Source organism: Bos javanicus, chromosome 9 (genome assembly GCF_032452875.1).
Source record: "Bos javanicus breed banteng chromosome 9, ARS-OSU_banteng_1.0, whole genome shotgun sequence".
NCBI lineage: Eukaryota > Metazoa > Chordata > Mammalia > Artiodactyla > Bovidae > Bos > Bos javanicus.
In genome coordinates this window covers 52,564,931-52,586,945 of record NC_083876.1, presented here as the reverse complement: position 1 = coordinate 52,586,945, position 22,015 = coordinate 52,564,931, and the positions used below count along the sequence as shown (strand labels likewise).

The 22,015-nt window shown below is 37.7% G+C and overlaps 1 protein-coding gene across 3 annotated transcripts in view; it reads right to left on the bottom strand.

Moving 5' to 3' along the window:
• Positions 1 to 22,015, bottom strand: part of MMS22L (MMS22 like, DNA repair protein) — a 129,647-nt gene that overhangs the window by 35,093 nt on the left and 72,539 nt on the right. For all 3 annotated transcript variants that reach the window (XM_061427772.1, XM_061427773.1, XM_061427774.1), the window contains 4 exons: positions 8,598 to 8,791; positions 3,218 to 3,368; positions 1,371 to 1,522; positions 269 to 408 (listed from right to left, as the gene is read on the bottom strand). In XM_061427772.1, the coding sequence (XP_061283756.1) occupies positions 269 to 408; positions 1,371 to 1,522; positions 3,218 to 3,368; positions 8,598 to 8,791 (637 nt within the window). The remainder of the gene's footprint in view (positions 1 to 268; positions 409 to 1,370; positions 1,523 to 3,217; positions 3,369 to 8,597; positions 8,792 to 22,015) is intronic.

Genomic DNA, 22,015 nt, shown 5'->3' with positions numbered 1-22,015 from the left:
AGATTTGGAGTAAGGTTTTTATGTGGCATTCTTTACTCTTACTATTTTTCATTAAATGTATTTCCTCTGCTGTCCTCAAGAATGAATTATATGCTATATCTTAGATTCACATTTCTATTCCTCCAGAATTTTATAATAGCAGCAACCAATAATATGATTCAGTTTAAAATAACTCATTTTATAATGAAAAACATAATGAACACTTTAGGATTTTTGGAAAAATAATTATAACTGATTTGGACAATTATATTAATGAATAAAAAAATACCTCAAAGAACCGAATAAGTGCTTTTTTAGGATCGTCTGGGATGGGTAATTCTGCTTGAGACTTTGAGAAAATATTCTTTACTTCTGATAGCTTAAATAGCAACCTTGTCAGTTCAGTCAACTGTTCCATGTAGTCCTTTTCTGTCAAAATAAATTATATTTATATACTTATGATCTAAATTTATGTTATACACACACACACACACACACACACACACACACATATACATTACTGGAGTAGGAAACAGCAACCCACTCCAGTATTCTTGCCTGGGGAATTCCATGGACAGAGGAGCCAGGCGGGCTATATAGTCCACAGGGTCACAAAGCGTCAGACACAACTGAGCACATGCACACACACACACACACACACAGACACACACACACGGGAGAGCAGAGAATGTAGCATTCTTCATTTGTGACAATCATTTGTTTTAAAATTAAAATTTCTACATTATTAAAAACTAAGTTTCTCTCACTACAGGAAGGCTTTATTTAAAAACAAACGTTTACTTGTGAACATCCTAGTCCCAAAAGTTGTTAATGTAAAGCCAACTGATATAATAAATATAAAAGTAAATGTGGAGCATGTTTTCAGTCCAGCCTTTCCAAGATTTACAACTGGCCATAAACAATAGCTTTAGGAAAAGGAAAATGCATATGCTTCAGACAACCAGAACAGTATGGAATATTAAAAAAAAAAAAAGGTTGCAAGGAAAAGGAGTAAATTATTCATAATTGGATATTTTTCTTTATAGGGTGTTCACAGTATGATATCTGGTTATTTACTTCCTATCTCCACTTTTTTTTTCTGATCAATTTCTTCAAGGTAAAAAAATAGCTTGTCACCTGAGAACAAATTTTTGTTCTGAGCTTCCAAGGAAATAAGTTCTTTTATCTTTACAGGAGAGAAATTCGTCATATACAGTAATGGGAAAATATCAAGAAAAAATAAACAGACTGCAAATGGAAATAAACTTCTGTTCATATTAATACCTACTTACAAATATATTTTTAAAATCTTTTCTATTAATTTATGTAACAAAACAGGAAATTCTAAACATACTTAGCAATCCAGAAAGCAAAACACTTGCAGTACTTACCAACTGCCTGTTCAGGATTTATATCAATGAATGAGTCATCTGGCACATGAAGGTTTTTTACATACATTTGCAAAATGCAACGGATCCATGATCTTACAGTTAGGGCTTGAAAAGATACACAGCCTGAATGAGAAAGTACTTCACATAACATGCTGTAAAAATAAGTTGATGAATATTAAAAACAGAAACCAAAACAAAACCCTGACAATGTGTTCCCTGAGTACAGAGATTCCGAAATAAAACATTCTAATACTCCCCAGTTTTTGGTCTCACTTATTTTACAAACACACGAATGCAGACACGCTCTGCTGAAGATAAACACTACACACACCACAAAATATTTTAGACAAATGTTCTTGCTTTCATTTATAATGCCCTAATTTTTAAAATTTCCTTTTTCCACTGGTGGCATACATATGACTTACGCCAAGGGAGAGACACGGTTAAAATTAGAAAAACAAGGAAGGGGTTTAAGTAGCTTTGTGTGATAATACTGAAGGAAGTGGCAAGCACAATAAAAAACAGTGGCCCTTAAGAGCAAAACAGAGAAGCGGTCATGACCATATACAGAAGAAAAAAGGTAAAACACATTTCTATGAGGGTCTCCCAACCAATCCAATCTACATCCCTTCCTTTCCTGCTCCCCCACCCACAGGAACTCCAAAATAACATCTGAACAGGAGTTTTTTTTTTTTAATTATTTTACAAAGTCAAAGGTCTGGCTTCATCTTATTTCTAATCATTTTATAAGAGAGGATGGGGATAGTCTTAACCTAATTATAAATGTTGTATAAAGTTATTAGACACGTGAAAAATACATAAATCATCACTCTGAAAGTACTGTTTTGAAATACTCTGAATACACATTTTCATAAAAAAAGAGAATACAAAACGGAACTCAGATGGGTTGTTTATCACCTATACAACCTCCCAACACTACTTAACATCTTTACATTTCACTTCAGTTGCTTCATTTCAGTTAGTCCTTCCTTGCTGCTAACATACCAATATTATTTTAAAAACAAACCCTTCAAGATAATTTCAGCACAAGTATTTAACAAATAATATAAATAAATGTTTGTTGTCATCCAAGAATTCTTAAGCTGGAAGGGATCCTAAAAGTAATCCAATTGAAGTTGAACTCCCTTACTGTGTAACTGAAAGCTAGTGAGAAAATGATTAATGACTATGCTTAATGAACTTCCTTTTAAGAAGAATACCTCTCTTCATTTTCACTGACTGGCAGCTGTGACCAGATCTACATTGGTCTCTTAGGCTTGCATATTTATTTTATTTTCCCTTATCTTGATATTCTTATTTGAATCACCCTGATTGTTCTATACCATTTCTATTACTGACTGTATATTTTTTCTGTTGGGGTTCCTCAGATCTCTTATGTAATGCAGACACTTAAAGACATGGAAATCAAAGTTCAAGGTGATGAAGTCTCTTGTTCATCACTGCACAAAAGTCAGATCTTTAAAAACCTAGTGTGAAGAGGAAAGCTATCATTAAACTAAAACTGTAATAATAAAATAGTGTCTTACAGATTTAGCAATATTAATTGTATAATTTCTTTCACAATGGTGAGTGTAGAAAAATCATTTCAGGATAAGTTAAGGCAGTCCTATAAAAACCGTTTTGACAAAGCAGCAGCAACATTGTTTTAATAAAAGTTTCCTACTATTAATACAGTCAAAATGTGGATACACAGAAAAGCAACAAATTGTCCCAGTGAAAGTATACATAGCAAAGATCAGTTTTTATTTTGGAAATGCTCACCTTCCTTGTGAACTAATCTATTGTGGGTTTATATTAATGTGTATACCTGAAATAAAAACACTTACCTATTTTGTAGGAAATGACTTAAATATCTGGCTACAACTTCGGGCCAGATGATATCATCCCAACCAAAGAGTTGTATCATTGATGTAACTGGCTGAGGCTGAAGATCTGATGGGGCTGTGCTGGGCAAATCCATTGCCAGCAAAGTAAAATCTAGATTTAGAATGAGAGAAACTTACAGTGAGAATGTAAAAAAAAAAAAAAAACCACTATCTCCCTTAAATTATGTTAATAGTGATTTTTTTAAAAATCAGCACTAAACAGTAAATGTCACATTTTAGAAATGTAGAACAGAAAGCTAAAACTGAACTAAACTCATATCATCAAAGAAATTTCTGTGCTGATTATCTGCATCTCCAAGAAAGGGTCTGGAAAAATCTGTCTCAGCATCATCACAATGCATCTGTTATAGAAAGGCCCTTCAAATGGTAAATTAGAAAAAAAAATTTATTGATTGATTCACTGCAGTCACTTCTCTTGTTGTGGAACACAGGCTCTAGGAGCACGAGCTTCAGTAGTTACAGCTCCCTGGATCTGGAGTGCACGGTCAATAGTGGTAATGCACGGGCTTAGTTGCTTCAAGGCATGTAGGATCTTTACAGATCAGGGACCAAACCCATGTTTCCTGCCTTGGCAAAGGATTCTTTATCACTGAACCACCAGGAAAGCCCTCAAATGGCAAATTCTAAACCTAATGGCTCTGCTAAAGAGCCTCTTTCACCCAAATGATCCATTACTAAAAATATTTCTAGCATCCACTCTTTTCCAATCAAGTTAATTTACTCATCACCTACCACAGACACGACTGAGCGATCTCCACTTTCACTGACCACAGATGAAGAGCTCTAACTCACCATGGACACTGGACATTTTCTTCTAGTAAACAGTGATTTCCTACAATCAATGATACTCCACTTCCCTCAGAACTCAAAAAGCCTAGGAACCAGAATGTCTTAGATCACCATGGTAAACAAATAGACTTTATTTTGTGATTTCCTGGGATTCCCCAACCTAATTTGTAGTACATCAATTTATGTGCATGTGCACTCAGTTGTGTCCAACTCTTTGCAACCCCATGGATTGTCGTCCACCAGGCTCCTCTGTCCATGGGATTCTCCAGGCAAGAATACTGGAGTGGGTTGCCATTTCCTTGTCCAACATCAATTTACGTTTGTCAATAAATTATTTATTAAGCACTGCCTCCTGTAGTGCTCTCTCTAATGGTGGCCATTTATATCTTCCCACACTCTCATACACTGGACCCACAGAGGGTGAGCAACTTCTGGTCCATGCTGCTGCTTCTAGACCATTGTCCCTTCCTCTTCTTGAAAACCTCTGGCTCTGAGTCTCAGGTCATCAAATCATACCAACGCTCTCTTCGTTGCACCTGTCTACTGTTCCCTCCTTTGCCACCTCTCATTCCTTGAAGATTGTAGCTCATGATCATCCTTTCTAACTGCAGTCCTGTCATAGTTCTTGATGATTTTTTTTTTCTCCCAGTCTCTTGGCCTTGAACTTCTCTCCTTCAGTGAGACTACCTTCCACTACTTTAGCCACTCACTCCCATGGTGATACAGAGAACCTGACACTGCCCGTAAGTACAATATCACTGAAATCCCTACTTTGAAGACCCCCTCTTTCTGACACCAAATCAGCTTTCCAACTCTCCTCCTCTAGGTTCCCAACCCCTCCAGCAATCCTTTGATTCCATCAGGACCTACGATTCATTAGTCCTACAAACTTCCCTATGTTCCTCACTGACTTTGTGCCTTCCTTTCCCCTTTCAGGCAACTTGACTGAACGCTCCATCATTATACTCATTTTCATATACCATCAATTCCCTTGCCTCTTACTTGATTCACTGAACTTGCCTGGGGAGAAAAAAAAAAAACACCATCTGTTTAATTACAATTCTTTGTCTTCTCCCCATAGGCACCTATGACCAGTATTAAGGGGCCGGTGAACAACTGTGTGGCCTGACTGCACTTTAAATTTATGACTGCAGATGGTAAGCGGGTCCTTAGAGCTGGCCATCATTCCTACCATACTTCACTAGTCCATTTGGTCTTTCATTCTCCTACAGCATTCCTGCAGACCTTCTCTCCTCTCTCCACCATCAGTCAGCATCTCCTCCCCATCTTCATTTTCAGTTAATGACTTTTACTACTTCACGGAGAACTGAGAAGCATCAGAAGAGAACCACCACATCTACCCTGCCACCTCCAAGCAGACCCATTTACTCTGCCTTCTCTTCTGCTACCACAGGAGATCTGAGGCCGAGTCCTCAATGAGATCCCATTTCTCCTGGGCATTAAAACACAAATGACTCTCTTGCAACATCAAGTTTTCTCTCACTCCTATACATTCCTGTCAGCATTATAAATATGCTGGAGTTTCTCCCATGTTATTAAAAAAAATTAAAAAATAGAAACCCTCCTTGACCCCATCTCCCTCTCCAGCTAACATCCCCGTTTTTTTCTACTTCTCATAGGTGTGTGTGTGTTAGTCACTCAGTCGAGTCTGACTCTTTGCGACCCCATGGACTGTAGCCTGTCCATGGAATTCTCCAGGCAACAATACTGGAGAGGGTTGCCACTTCCTCCTCCAGGGCATCTTCTGACCCAGAGATCCAACCTGAGTCTCCTGCATCGCAAGCAGATTCTTTACCATCTGAGCCACCAGGGAAGCCTCTTTTAGTGGTGATACTCAAAAAGATTTACTTATGTTTGCAGCCAGCGATTCCTCTTCTCGCATTTCCTCTTGGATATCTTTAATGGGCCTTGGCCTCTACCCACTACAGCAAAAACCTAGTGACCTTTGTCCTACTACATCCAGTGACCAATTCTCAGGCCTCATCCTAATTGACCCATTAAACACATTTGAATTGATGATCACTACTCTTTCCTTAAAATGCTCTGTAATTTGGTTTCCATGGCATTACACATAATGGGTTTTCACATCACCTCACTGGTATTCCTTTGCAGTCTCCTTTCTTGGTTCCTTCTAATCCTATAAATCTGAACATGGGAATATCCTAGGACCTGTCTTCAAACTTCTCTTTTTACTACTTACTCTGTTAGTAGTCTTATCCAGGTCATAGCTTTATAAGACAATTTGCACATAAATAGCTTCCAAATTTAAATCTCCAGCTTGGACCTCTTCCCTGAAACTCAGGTTTATTATCCAGGGGTGTACTCAACATCCCTACTCAGATTTTAAGGGATAGATATCTATCTATCTATCTCTGTATCTCCCAAGTCAAAATCCAGGTCTTCACTCATTAAAAATTTCTTCCTGCCACAATCTTTCTCATCTCAAACAAGGGTTTCTCCCTTTGTCTATATTGCTTACCATATCAAACCCACTTAGAAAATTCTGTCAGCTCTACTTTCAAACTGGAAATCTGACCACTTCTCACCACTCCACTGCTCCCACTGTGGCCCCAGTTGTCCATCTCTAAGCTGTTACAAGAGTTCTCTATGTGACCTTCCCACCTCTCGATAGTCTAATCTCCATCCAGCAGCCAGAGCAATCATATCACCTCTCTGCTCAAGACTTTCTAGTCTCAGGGTAAAAGTGAACATTTTTACAACTATGTATAAGCCAGAAGAGAAAGCAGTTCTACATAGCCTATGGATTGCGTCTCTGACTACTCTTTCTCCATTTCTTATGCCGCAAGAGCTTTGATGGCTTCCATGTAGTTTCTTGAACACACATGCTCTTGCCTCTGGATTTTTGTATAGCTCATATCTGCATAGCCGCATATCTCACCTTCTTCGGGTCTTTGCTCAAATAAATGATACCTATACATGTTTTCTGGGCAACTCTTATTTAAAATTATAACTTGCCTGTGATCTTTCCTTGTGCTTAATAGATCAGTTGTGTCCTACTCTTTGTGACCCCATGGACTGTAGCCCGCCAGGCTCCTCTGTTCATGGGGATTCTCCAGGAAAGAATACTGGAGTGGGTTGCCATGCCCTCCTCCAGATCTTCTCAACCCAGGGATCGAACCCAGGTTCCCTATCCCTATCCTTTTCTATATTTTTCTTTTTCTCCATTTATCATCATCTGACATATTACACATTTTACTTACCTATGTTCTCTTCCTTCCCTAAGAACGTGGAGCTTATGCATGAAAAAAGGAACTGTAGTTCTTTTTTTCCCATTGATAAATCCCCAATGGCAAAGTATTCATTAACTATTTTTTAACGCAGGAAATTTTTGCCTCCTGTCTTTACTGCAAAACAAACCCCAAACCCACATACATTTGCTTTATATCTATATTACTATTTATTTTCAGGACCTAAGACAGTACTGACTAACGTGTATCATTTTGGTCATTAAGTGAGAGTTGGGATGATGAATGGTAGAAAGATAAGTCATATTGACTAGTAATGACTGCTTTGGTTAAACTGAAAGTCAGTATTTATTTTCACAGACATTCCAGTGGTTGCAAAAGCACTGCCTGTCACAGTTCTCCAATCTGTGTATCGCTGTAAAGTCTTAATTATGGAAGCACTACCAGAATTCAAAATCTTTTCAAATGTATATCATGAAGTCTTTTATGTAATGCTTTTAGCTCAGTTTTCCTTATTCACACTAGGGTAAAATAAACCTTGGTTTAGAGCTTAGGTTTTTAAAAGCATTTACATTTAAATACATTAAACATCTTCTTAAAAACCGCATTTAAATACATGTAGTCACCATATTGATCTCTATTCCAGTACTTCTTAACATACGTTGGATAAAATATCCCTTTGAAAAAGATAAAGACTTCTTGTGGGAAAGTGCATATGTGAATATATATATTCAAATTCTTGCCTATAATTTCATCTGATTCAGAGTCCATTAAAGTCTAAGGACATGTCTATAGGCTAATAATCAAATTAAGTAAAAATTACAACCTAAAATAGAATCTAACAGAAGTCTGAACAGTAACATTCTATGTACTCCATGTCATTCTGATCTCATTGGCTTTATGATGAAGTGGAATTCATTCCATCTCTTTTTGCTCTTTATTCAGTTTCATATTTTACTAGGTATCTGCACATACAATCTGAAAATAAACGACCTGAACTAGAAGTCAAATGCTGTTTTACTTTCCAAATAATGCATGAATAAGAAAAGCTCATGTAAGTACAGTAGTTTTAAGGTTAAAAATGATCTTTTTAGCAAATCTTCACTTAGTTTTTACTTTTACTAACAGGAAAATAATAAACAAGCCAAAGAATCCTAATTTTAAAATACATAATTCTTTTCTTCCTGGTTGTCAAAATATTTATTGCACTGTAATAAAATAAGAGTTTGCTACTAAGCAAACAGAAGAAAAAACTGACCGAGTCTGCAAAATGAGAAACTAACTGGCAAATAAAGAACGCTGACCTGCGGCTGCATCCGCGAGTTGTGAGAGAGGCACTATCTGCGACATTCTCTGACTCTTCAGAAATGAAAAGAAATGCCTCCACAGCGCACTGGCAACTGCAGCAAGGTGGCGCTCTTTAGTCGATAATGAAGACTGCACACTGAGGTCCCCACGCTCCCTTTGAAGTTCCTGACACAATTGTTGATGCAGACTCCTAAAAAAATAAATAAATAAAAATACAGCTAACACCCAACAAACAAATACAAAATTTTTCTTTAAATACATTTTGGGGTTTTAACATTTACACCATGTGAAAACTGAAGGACAGTTCTATCTAATTAAAACCTTTATGCCAAGACATTATGCATTTCTGGTTATTTGATGGATGAACGATGGCATATTAAGTACCATAATGTTAATGTTAATTACTAATGTCAAGCATTAATTATATGCTTTTTAATATGTCAGATCTAAATGAGAAACAGGCAGCTTCAAAATGAAGGTTTGCATTTTGCAACTCACTATGACAAGTGATTTTACTTACAATCTAGACATAAAAACAAAATTTTAAGCCACTTCTCCTGTGAGCTTTAGGTTATGATGTACCAAGAGGAAAGTATTTATGGCTTATATGTGATATTTTAAATTAAAATACTTTTCTTGTTTAGAGCAGACATAGACATTAAGCTGGAATATAAAACTATGCTAGATACAACATTATTAGTCTTTTGGTCCAAAAAGACCCATAATCATTTTCACATGGTAAAAAATAATAAAATCATTCTTCTCCAAAAATCAGTAAAACGTGAATTCAATACTGCCTCAAGTTTTGATTTGTCATTTACTCACTTTTCCTATGGAAAACTGAGACATCTCTAAGACCTTAACAGAAACATAACAGGGGTGAATACCAAAAGATTTTTCTAGTGATCTGCAATAGAAGATAATGCAATATGCCCAACAATTAATAATACTATTTAAAACTAAACATGCAACTATGATGTTATTCCTATTTCTGTATATATAACTGTAATGTTATTTCTATTTCTGTACATATAACTGCCATCTCAATTGAGTAGACACAAATGCATACATAGCACCCTTATATTTGTTTTCTTCAATTAAAGAGCAAACAGTGAAAATAAACCAGTGGAGCTAAGCCAGAATACTTCCTTTGATAGTAGCAGTATTCCATTAAGAAAAATGACTAGTACTTTAAAAAAAGAAGGAAAATTACATTAAGTCCAACATTCCTGATGCTTTAAATCAGTTCATCAAGAAGAAGTGGACACTCAAAATAACTATATAAAATACGGAACTAATGCACAGATTTAAAGCAATTCCACAAAAAGATCAAAACTGGTGGCAAGACCACATCATCGTATTTTTCACATAACTATAAAAGAGTGAAAAAGTTGGCTTAAAGCTCAACATTCAGAAAACAAAGATCATGGCATCTGGTCCCATCACTTCATGGGAAATAGATGGGCAAACAGTAGAAACAGTGTCAGACTTTTATTTTTTTGGGGCTCCAAAACCACTGCAGATGGTGACTGCAGCCATGAAATTAAAAGACGCTTACTCCTTGGAAGGAAAAGTTATGACCAACCTAATAACATATTCAAAAGCAGAGACATTACTTTGCCAACAAAGGTCCATCTAGTCAAGGCTATGGTTTTTCCAGTAGTCATGTATGGATGTGAGAGTTGGACTGTGAAGAAAGCTGAGTGCCGAAGAATTGATGCTTTTGAACTGTGGTGTTGGAGAAGACTCTTGAGAGTCCCTTGGACTGCAAGGAGATGCAACCAGTCCATTCTAAAGGAGATCAGCCTTGGGTGTTCTTTGGAAGGACTGATGCTAAAGCTGAAACTCCAGTACTTCGGCCACCTCATGCGAAGAGTTGACTCATTGGAAAAGACTCTGATGCTGGGAGGGATTGGGGGCAGGAGGAAAAGGGGACAACAGAGGATGAGATGGCTGGATGGCATCACCAACTCGATGGACGTGAGTTTGAGTGAACTCCAGGAGATGGTGATGGACAGGGAGGCCTGGCGTGCTGCGATTCACGGGGTCGCAAAGAGTCGGACACGACTGAGCGACTGAACTGAACACAAAAGTAAAGATTTTAAGTATAAGTTATATAACATTAGGACTCTATGTCTCTCTACACTGGAATTCTTGGATAACTATGAGACATAACTTAATGCTACTTGCAGTACTGGGGGCAGTTCAAAACACCTGGAGAAAGAATATCATAGTAATCAAGTTTCATAAAAACTAACCAAATATCTGCTATGTCCTCTTCCTGTAAAACTTGCCTGAGATGCTTTCAACTTGAACTAGTGGCTAAAGATTATTTCAGGTCCTTTAGCTTTGAGTAAGATGAATATCAAACCACTAAAATCCATTTGGCAACTAACTCAATTGCCTATATCAACAAAGCAAAATTCATGGGTACATTTCAAGACACTGGAGTTCAAGTGAAATAATACCACCATTTGCAAAACCCATCTAAAGCTTTTTCAAGTATATTGGTCTCAAAGGATAATAAATAATTTACTATACTTGGGTAGCACGGATTTTACTATTTCTAAATAAAATAAGCCATTTACTTCACTCTTTAAAATTGATTCTCCAGGAAGCGGTATCATTTCCGATCATCCTTTATGAAGCTGGAAATTCTTTAACTAAAAATCAGAACAATTCTATGAGATGGGTGTCACTAATCCTCTTTATAGAGGATAAAGATGATAATGATATCCCCAAAGGTCACATGGCTAAGAAGAGCTGGCCCCATAATCTGAATCAAAATCTGACTCTGAAGCCCATACTTTCCCTTATACACTAAAACACACACCCTGTAACACTAAGATGTGCATGTGTGTGCGCTCACACACACAATTAAAACATTGATCAATTTTCTTCTCTCCCTACTTGGATTGAAGAAATTTTACTAAGCTTAAGAAAAGAAGCTGGAGAAGCCACATGTAGCTTTGCTTTGTAAAGTGGTAGGGATATAGGTTTTAAGTAGAAGACTGACTTTAAAATCATTTTGGAAATATACATGCATAACCAACCCACTTATGTTCTAAAAGATCCAATATAGCAGAAAAAAAAATCTGCTGAATGTCAAGTTATTTAAATTGCAGCTTTCACAGAAACAATAGCAACATCTAGCATTTACTAGTACTTACCATGTGCCAAGAACCACACTAGGAAGTTTGTAAGCACTGTTTCTCACCCTATGAGGTAGGTATAATTATGATTCAAATCTTATAAAATGAGGGAATTGAGGCAACAGAAGTAGCTTGTGTTGGGTAAAACTGCTGGTTATTAGCAAAGCCACTCAGAGCTGTGTGACCTTAAAAAAAATGAGTTACCACCCAAATTTCATTTTCTAAAGAGTTAAAATTAGGAAAAATCATTTATTATCCACCTACCAGGGTTATTGTGAAGATTACATGTGAAGAATAACATCCTCAACAGTGTTCAGGAACCTATCACTACACTATGTTGTTGTTTAGCCCCTAAGTTGTGCCAGACTCTTTGCGACTCCATGGGCTGTGGCCCACCAGGCCCCGCTGTTCACGGGATCTCAAAGGCAAGAACACTGGAGTGGATTGCCATTCATTTCTCCGGAGTATCTTCCTGACCTAGCGATGGAACATTCATCTCCAGGGTTGACAGGTAGATTCTTTACCACTGATCCACCTGAGAAGCCCATCGCTACTCTATGGAAATGCCCAAACTTGTACATACCTAGTTATCCAGGTCTTCGTAAGCTTCTGTTTTATTAATAGCTCTGGTATCCTGCTTCTTTGGGCTTACCTTCGTTAGTTCAAGCACTTTCCTGATCCTGTACAAAGCTGTTCTTGTGCTCTACTTTCCAAGATTTGTTTTCCTATTTTTATTTCCATGTTACTTTTTGTAGTGATTTTATATATCTCACCCTCCCACCTCCCCATCCTCACAAAGACATACAAATATACTGAGGCATCTATTAATATGACTGGTAAGAGCTAACAGAAAGCAAGGGGGTTAAAAAAATTAATAACTGAATTCCTTTTTTAAGTTCTACTTCAAAGCCTGCCAACTTCAATCCACATCAGTGAAAAATATAATGGGAAGCTCTAAGTTAAAAAAAAGTTGTTCTAAACCACTATGAGTGATGATTCCAAGTGTCTGATGAATGTAACTAATGGAAAACTGGATGGGAATCAGGATACTCTACCATTTTTAGTTTCAATTAAATTTACTAAAAAAAGCCCAAAAAACCTCAGGTACTTTGGATCTTCCTGTTATTCTTATTCACATCTATAAAACAGGGCTATAATCTGCTTTACCACCCAGAAAGAATATAAGATAACCAAACTAGTGAAATTACCAGAAAGCAAACCCCCACAAAACAAGGATTTAAAGCTGGAAGTATCTTAAAAATCATTTAATCCAATCCTGTCTTCAAAAAATAAAAACAAAAATAAAACAAAAACAGATTCTAGGTATAAAGAGAATACTGCAAAGTCTCACTAGAAGATAATGGGAAGTCCTGCCCCACAATTCTGTGCATATCCAGTTACTAGGGAGACGCAACAGGTCAGAAACCAGGCTGTTGAGTGGTAGCCCAGGCATATCCTATAGGGGCTCCCTGGAATGGGGGATCCATGTATTTGTGTGTACATGGACAAGGAGGTGAATGGGTGGTAATGATTGAGTGAATATGTGAGGTCAAGGCAAGGAGTTTACTGGCTGTTTTGACTATTAAGCGATGATAAAAAAAAAAAAAAAAGCCCAGTACTGGCAATGATACTTCTAGTCATATATAATGCACCATTGTATGCAGGACAAGAAGCAACGGTTAGAACCGGACATGGAACAAAGGACTGGTTCCAAATTGGGAAAGAAGTACATTGAGGCTGTATATTGTCACCTTGCTTATTTAACTTTTATGCAGACTACATCATGAGAAATGCCAGGCTAGATAACTCACAAGCTGGAATCAAGATTGCTGGGAGAAATACCCAAAACCTCAGATATGTAAATGATACCACTGTAATAGCAGAAAGCAAAGAGGAACTAAACACCCTCTAGATGAAAGTGAAAAAAGAGAGGGAAAAGCTGGCTTAAAATTCAACACTGAAGAAATGAAGACCATGGCAACTGGTCCCATCACTTTTTGGCAAGTAGATGGGGGAAAAGTGGAAACAATTACAGATTTTCTTTCCTTGGGCTCCAAAATCACTGTGGATGGTGACTGAACCCATGAAATTAAAAGATACCTGTGACTTGGAAGAAAGTTATGACAAATCTAGACCATGTATTAAAAAGCAGAGATAATCACTTTGCTGACAAAGGTCTGTAGAGTCAAGGCTATGGTTTTTCCAATGCCACGTACAGATGTGAGAGTTGGACCATAAGGAAGGCTGAAGGCTAAAGAACTGATGCTTTTGAACTGATGTGATGAAGACTCTTGAGAGTCCCTTGGACTGCGAGATCAAACCAGTCAATCCTAAAGGAAATCAACCCTGAATATTCACTGGAAGGACGGATGCTGAAACTCCAATACTTCCGCCACCTGATGCAAACAACTGACTCACTGGTAAAGACCCTGATGCTAGGAAAGATTGAGGGCAGGAGGAGGAGCTGACTGAGGATGAGATGGCTGGATGCATCACTGCCTCAGTGGACATGAGTTTGAGCAAACGCCAGGAAATAGTGAAGGACAGAGAAGCCTGGCATACTGTGGTTCATACGGGAGCAGAGAGTTGGACACGAGTAAGAGACTGAACAACAACAACATAGGAATAAAAAGCCTCCTCAAGGTGTAAGGAAAAATTATCCAAATGAACACCTGTGTAGGAGATAGAAGACTAGTCTGTGACCCCGGAAAACTAAGACTTAGCTTTTCATCTGTTAAATGGGAATACTGCCCTACTATATCCTCTATAGAGCTGCTAAAGTGTCAAATTACACAACTTAGTATAGGCTATAAGGCAAGGTAATATTTACTTTAGTCTTATTGTTATTCATTCCAATTTCTAACAATCATGTCCACACATTCAGTAGAGCATTATCTAGAAAGATATAGGCTTTAGAGACAAGACACACCAGAGAACAAATCCTACTCTCTCAACTACTAGTGGATGGCCATTTCCTCAACTGTTACAAAAACTCCCAAATAAAATATATTCGACAAATGGAATAATGGAATATTATTGGCCTGAGAATCAAAGACTGTTTAGTGAGAATATATGTGTTACCCTATTCTGCTTTTGACCTTTATTAACTAGTTTAATTCTGTAGGCATTATTTTTCCCATTTTGTAGACAAGGAATCTAAGAACAGAAAGAATAAATAATTTGATTGGGCTATACTGCTGGTAAGCAGCAGAGACAGAATTTGAATCCAGGCAGTCAAGCTATCATGCAGCTATGCTACAGCTACTCCAAATACCATTTTACTACCTGAAAGTATATTACTATATAAGTAATACATGTCTTAAATGCCATTATTTCTGTATTCATTCATTCATATGCCAAGTTCCTAAAAGGGGTAGTTTCAAAGCAATATAACATCCAATCCTGATGGCACAAAAGATGCACACATATTCAAAGTTTAATAGTTCTGGGAAGTAGAGAATTCTATAGGGATTCCAAATTTCAATGCCATGTGACTACTTAAAATTTTCCTGTGGAAAAAATTTCCTTGTCCCTATCCCCAAAATAGGGTATAGCATGAAAATACATCAATAAAAAGTGATTATTTTTATGTTATCCTTATTATTTTATTAGTCTTATATATGTAGATGACTATGGTGATATTTCATTGCATTTTATGGTACACTAAAAAAGTTTTGGTGATATTTCATTGCATTTTATGGTACACTAAAACAGGGATCTACTTTGGTAGTTCTCAATCTTCACTACCATTAAAATCACCTGTACAGCTTTTTAGAAACACGGAAGTTCTGACTTCACTGAAGATCCTACTGCAGCTACAAGTCTAGGGTCAAAGCTTATTATTTTAAAAACAATTCTCACTCAGTGGGTCTGGGGAGGGGCCCGAGAGTCTACCTGTCTAACAGGCAGATTTTGCATGCCCATGGCCACACTTTAAGCAGTTACCTTCCTGGCTTGTCTTGTCTATAAAATGGTGACAATAATAGTATCTACAGGATTACATCAGTTCATTAAAGTCAAACACTTAGAACAGAGTTGCCACACACATTCTCATTTAACATTCTGATTTTCTGGCTAACAATAACAGATATTCCATTTACTGAATATGTCTTACTTGATTCCTGCAAGAGATGAAGAAATGATCACACAACAAGTAGTCCATGAATCACTCTGAGTATTCAATTGTAATTCTGTATGAGAGAAGGTTGATAATCATTACTGTACTCTACAGGCATAAGGGTAAACAAAATTTAGGTTTTACACAATGAGATACCATCTTATGTCAGTCAGAACAGCTGCTATCCAAAAGTCTACAAACAATAAATGCTGGAGAGGGTGTGGAGAAAAGGGAACCCTCTTACACTGTTGGTGGGAATGCAAACTAGTATAGCCACTATGGAGAACAGTGTGGAGATTCCTTAAAAAACTGGAAACAGAATTGCCACACGACCCAGCAATCCCACTGCTGGGTATACACACCAAGGAAACTAGAATTGAAAGAGACACGTGTACCCCAGTGTTCATCGCAGCACTGTTTATAATAGCCAGGACATGGAAGCAACCTAGATGTCCATCAGCAGATGAATGGATAAGAAAGCTACGGTACATATACACAATGGAGTATTATTCACCTATTAAAAAGAATGCATTTGAATCAGTCCTAATGAGGTGGATGAAACTGGAGCTGATTATACAGAGTGAAGCACGTCAGAAAGAAAAACACCAGTACACTATATTGACGCATATATATGGAATTTAGAAAGATGGTAACGATGACCCTATATGCAAGACAGCAAAAAAGACACAGATGTAAAGAACAGACTTTTGGACTCTGTGGGAGAAGGCGATGGTGGGATGATTTGAGAGAATAGCATTGAAACATGTATATTATCATATGCGAAATAGATCGCCAGTCCAGGGTCAATGCATGAAACAGGGTGCTCAGGGCCGGAGCGCTGGGATGACCCTGAAGGATGGGATGGGGAGGGAGGTGGATTCAGGATAGGGAACACATGTACACCCATGGCTGATTCATGTCAATGTATAGCAAAAACCACTATAATATTGTAAAGTAATTAGTCTCCAATTAAATAAATTAATTAAAAAAATAGAGGTTTTACAGTAATTCGGAAACTAAAGATCATTGATGGCAGCAGAATAAAACGGGCATGAAAATGATTCTCAGAGAACAGGTTAGGATGAGAAAAGTGAAAATGAGGGAACTAAAAACACAAAGGCATATAAATTCCACACATTTACTCTAATTCAATGCATATTACACAAGTTCTAGGCAGTAGGGATACAAAGTCATCAAAACAAAGTCTCTGCCCTGGAGCTTGTATTTTAAAGAGAGATAGATAATTAAACACAGATGTGGATTACCTGAGGTTGTGGTGAGCTTTATGGATAAATAGAAATCAAGGTACAGGGATGATGAGTGATGATGATATTTCAACTAGGAATACCAGGAAATACCTTCTGAAGATGTGACACATGAGCAAAGACTTAAATGAGTAAGGCGGAGAACCACACGGGTACACGTGGAGAGGGAATTTCAGGCACAAGAAACAAAAGTGCATAGGTGCCGAGGCTAGGGGTTTTATGGGCTCAAGATCAACAATTAGGAGGCCAGTTGGCTGAAGCACAAAGGAAGACAGAAGGAAAAGCAGATGAGTCAAAGAGGAAACTGAGTTCCAGATCAAGCAGATTCGTCAAAGAACTTCAGATAGAATCAAAGTGGATAACAAGCCAGAAAGCAGAAGTGTTATATAATTTCTTTTAAAAGGAACATATGAAAAAGCAAGGTATTTGGGGAAGGGGAAAAAAATAGTAACCACTCTGACTATAATGGATAATTTTTATAGCAGAATTAGAAGGCAATAAATTTAAGAGTAGAAAATAAAGACAATATTGAATACTGGTTCAGTCACATGTTCTCCTCATTCACTTCGCAAGAAGTTATAATGCCAGTCACTGTATGTGAAGTCAGACGTATACAAACGATTAAGGCACATCCTGCTCTTAAAAAAAGAAAATCTAGACTTCATTCTGTAGGTAGTAGATTGGTGCAAAAGCGTGGTTTTTGCATTGTGGAAATTTGCCTTTGATACTGGAATACATTCTTAAATAAATGCAGTTATGTTATACATCATTGTAATGTGCATTTCTCATTTTATAGTTTTTTCCTAATGACTTATTACTTGCAGCTTATTTTATATTTATTTTAGACTATGGAAATGTTAAACAAAAAGCAAATTTGAGTGGTTTTCTCATTGAAGTTCAAAATGGGTCGTAAAGCAGGAGAGACAACTTGCAACATCAACAACACATCTGGCCTAGGAACTGCTAAAAAATGTACGGTGCAGTGGTTGTTCCAAAAGTTTTGCAGAGGAGACAAGAGCCTGGAGGATGAGGAGCTGATAGTGAGACTGACATCAGAAGTTGACAACCAACTGAGAGCAATCATTAAAGCTGACCCTCTCACAACTATGCGAGAAGCTGCTGAAGAAATCAACATCGACCATTCTATTGTCATTCAGCATTTGAAGCAAATTGGAAAGGTGAAAAAGCTTGATTAGTGAATGCCTTGTGAGCTGACCACAAATCAAAAAACCTGTCGTTTTGAAGTGTCGTCTTTTCTTATTTTATGCAACAACAACAAATCATTTCTTGACTGGTTTGTGACATGCGACAGAAAGTGGATTTTATACAATTGGCGAAGATCAGCTCAGTGGTCAGACCGAGATGCTCTTAAGCACTTTCTAAAGTCAAATTTGCGCCAAAAGAAAGTCATGATCATTGTTTGGTGATCTGCTGCCTGTCTGATCCACTACAAGCTTTCTGAATCCCCGTGAAACCATTCCATTTGAGAAGTATGCTCAGCAAATCAGTGAGATACCCTGAAAACTGCAACACCTTCAGCCAGCACTGGTCAACAGAAAGGGGCCAATTCTTCTGCATGACTACACCTGACTGCAAGTCACACACTTCAAAAGTTGAATAATGAATTGGGCTATGAAGTTTTACCTCATCCTCATGTTCACTTGACCTCTTGCCAACCAACTACTTCTTCAAGCATCTCAACAACTTCTTGCAGGTAAAATGCTTCCACAACCAGCACAATACAAGAAATGCTTTCTAACAGTTCACTGAATCCTGCAGCAAGGATTTTTACACTACAGTAATAAACAAACCTATTTCTCATTGGCAAAAACATGTTGATTGTAATGGTTCCTATTTTGATTAATAAAGATGTGTTTGAGCCTAGTTATAATGATTTAAAATTCATGGTCTGAAACCGCAATTATGTTTGCACCAACCTAATAGTAAGGAACCACTGAAAGATTTTGAACTGAGGAGTGACATAATGAGAACAGTGCTTTGGGAAAGATTAATCTGGTAATGGCAAACAGAATGGATTAGAATAAAAACTGATGAGAGACAGGAGAGACCAATTACGAAGCTTCTATAAACATGCAGGTATGAGTTAATGTGCAATTTAAGCTACTTTATGAAGAAACAAGAAAGCTAACAGTAATTATTTGGCATTTTGTGAAGGAGAGAAAGGAGCAATCTATGTTATTGCTAACTTTTGGGAGAGGGAAACAAAGGTAGGAGAGACAGTTAATTTCTACACAAGAAGAGTATAATTTGATTTGCAAACAGAAAATTTAAGTAACAAAATCCCCAAAGTTTTTGGAAATTTGGACCTAGAATCCAAGAGTACATTTAGATTCAGAAGTCACTTGTGCCCAGTAGTTCAGCTGATTTTAATGAACATTTTAATGTCTATTAGTTACTTGAGGTAGTGTGTGCAGTTCAGTTCAGTTGCGTCTGACTCTTTGCAACCCCATGAATCGCAGCACACCAGGCCTCCCTGTCCATCACCAACTCCCGGAGTTCACACAGACTCACGTCCATCGAGTCAGTGATGCCATCCAGCCATCTCATCCTCTGTTGTCCCCTTCTCCTCTTGCCCCCAATCCCTCCCAGCATCAGAGTGTTTTCCAATGAGTCAACTCTTCGCGTGAGGTGGCCAAAGTACTGGAGTTTCAGCTTTAGCATCAGTCCTTCCAAAGAAATCCCTGGGTTGATCTCCTTCAGAATGGACTGGTTGGATTTCCTTGCAGTCCAAGGGGACTCTCAAGAGTCTTCTCCAACACCACAGTTCAAAAGCATCAATTCTTCGGTGCTCAGCCTTCTTCACAGTCCAACTCTCACATCCATACACGACCACTGGGAAAACCATAGCCTTGACTAGATGGACTTTTGTTGGCAAAGTAATGTCTCTGCTTTTGAATATGTTATTAGGTTGGTCATAACTTTCCTTCCAAGGAGTAAGCGTCTTTTAATTTCATGGCTGCAGTCACCATCTGCAGTGATTTTGGAGCCCCCCAAAATAAAGTCTGACACTGTTTCCACTGTTTACCCATCTGTTTCCTATGAAGTGATGGGACCAGATACCATGGTCTTCATTTTCTGAATGTTGAGTTTTAAGCCAACTTTTTCACTCTCCTCTTTCATTTTCATCAAGAGGTAGTGTATTAGAGGCAATCAAATATGGTCAGTACTCTCAAAGAACTTACAATTAAGTGAGAAGACAGAGGTATCTACAGAATATTACGATACACACAAAGGAAACATTTAGTCCACCTGGGGGTTTGATGAAGGCCTCAAGGGGTAAATACACTATTATCAGATTAAGGAAGCTGTTAACTGCAAAAAAAACACCAAAAACACAAAAAGCTTCAGGAAGTTGTAATAACATAAGTAAAGCAAAGTGACATGACACTGCATGGTATATGAGGAAACTCATGAACAGGTTAGTATTTTCAGAAGATGAAAAGTCAAGGGGCAGAATGATGGAAAATGAAACTATATTATTGATGGAGACCAGGTCACGGAGGGCCACGCCATCTAAAATGTTAGATACAAGTAAACAGTTCTTTAAGGTGGGGAGAATTAACAGAAACAAAGCCAACATATACACCCAACATACCCACATATGTTCTCAATATAACCTAGTGCTTATAAGCCCTATCTTAGACAAATACACATTTAAACACCCCATGTAACTGCACAGAGCAATGTTACAATGTTATTTGTCTTTAAAATATCTTCATTAAAAAATTCAACCTCTTAAGTATGTGTATATATGACTTAGGGGCTTCTCACATGGCTCAATAGTAAAGAATCTGTCTGCAAATGCAGGAGATGCAGGAGACATGAGTTTGATCCCTGGGTCGGGAAGATCCCCTGGAGAAGGAAATGACAACCCACTCCAGTATTCTTGCCTGGGAAATCTCATGGAGAGAGGAGCCTGGTGCTCACCCGACCAAGCATGCACACACACAGCTAACCCTTGAACAACGGAGAGGTTTATCTGCATATATGTCCTCCAAATCTGCAGTTCCTCTGCATCCATAGATTCAAGTAACCATGAACTGTGTAGTACTGTAGTATTACTGAAAAATATCTTCACATAAGTGGACCTGGGCAATTCAAACCCATGTTGTTCAAGGGTTAACTGTACAAGGGACCACTCATCACAATACCCTTTTTGTATTTTTTGCCAATGCTTGAATGCTATCTTATATGCTAATTTAATAAAACTGAGCTTAATCTATAGCCATTCATGTTATTAGCACAACGTAGTGCAAATGTTCTTAGTAAATGAGGTCTCTACTGCACTATCTCAAGTTGAATGCTTATCTTTTTGTGGTCTATTCCTGCCATTTATTCTGTTTGGAGGAACAGCTTTGCCTGCAATCAAGAAGTATAGTCCTGAACTCAACACAATGACTCAAAGAAACAGTGTCATGCTGGATATTAAGACTGAAGTTTTACAGCACCTTAAGATGCCTTCAAGGAAATAAATGGCTGAGGGTAAAGACCACATTAAGGCTTGGCTACAGTTCTTTGACATTAAAACTGAAAGAAACCATAGGCAGATGGATGTCATGACTTAAAGGGATTTCTAAAAGTACAAGAGAGTAATCATCACCTGCCCGTGACAACTCATTTTCAAAGGAGTAATGCTACAGTAACACTGTACTGCTTATATTCAGTTAGACCCCTTCTTTCCAGGAATTTACCCTCCAAATTTCATAGCAAGTATATGGGTACAAGATAATGAAGAAAGTAAGAGGGATTTGGGCTCAATATAAAACTATTTAGTTTCCAAGTTTGCCTGCTACCAGAATACTGTTTGGGAAGAACATGAATGATCCAGCATTTTTGTCCTTTTTTCAAAAGCACTCAGA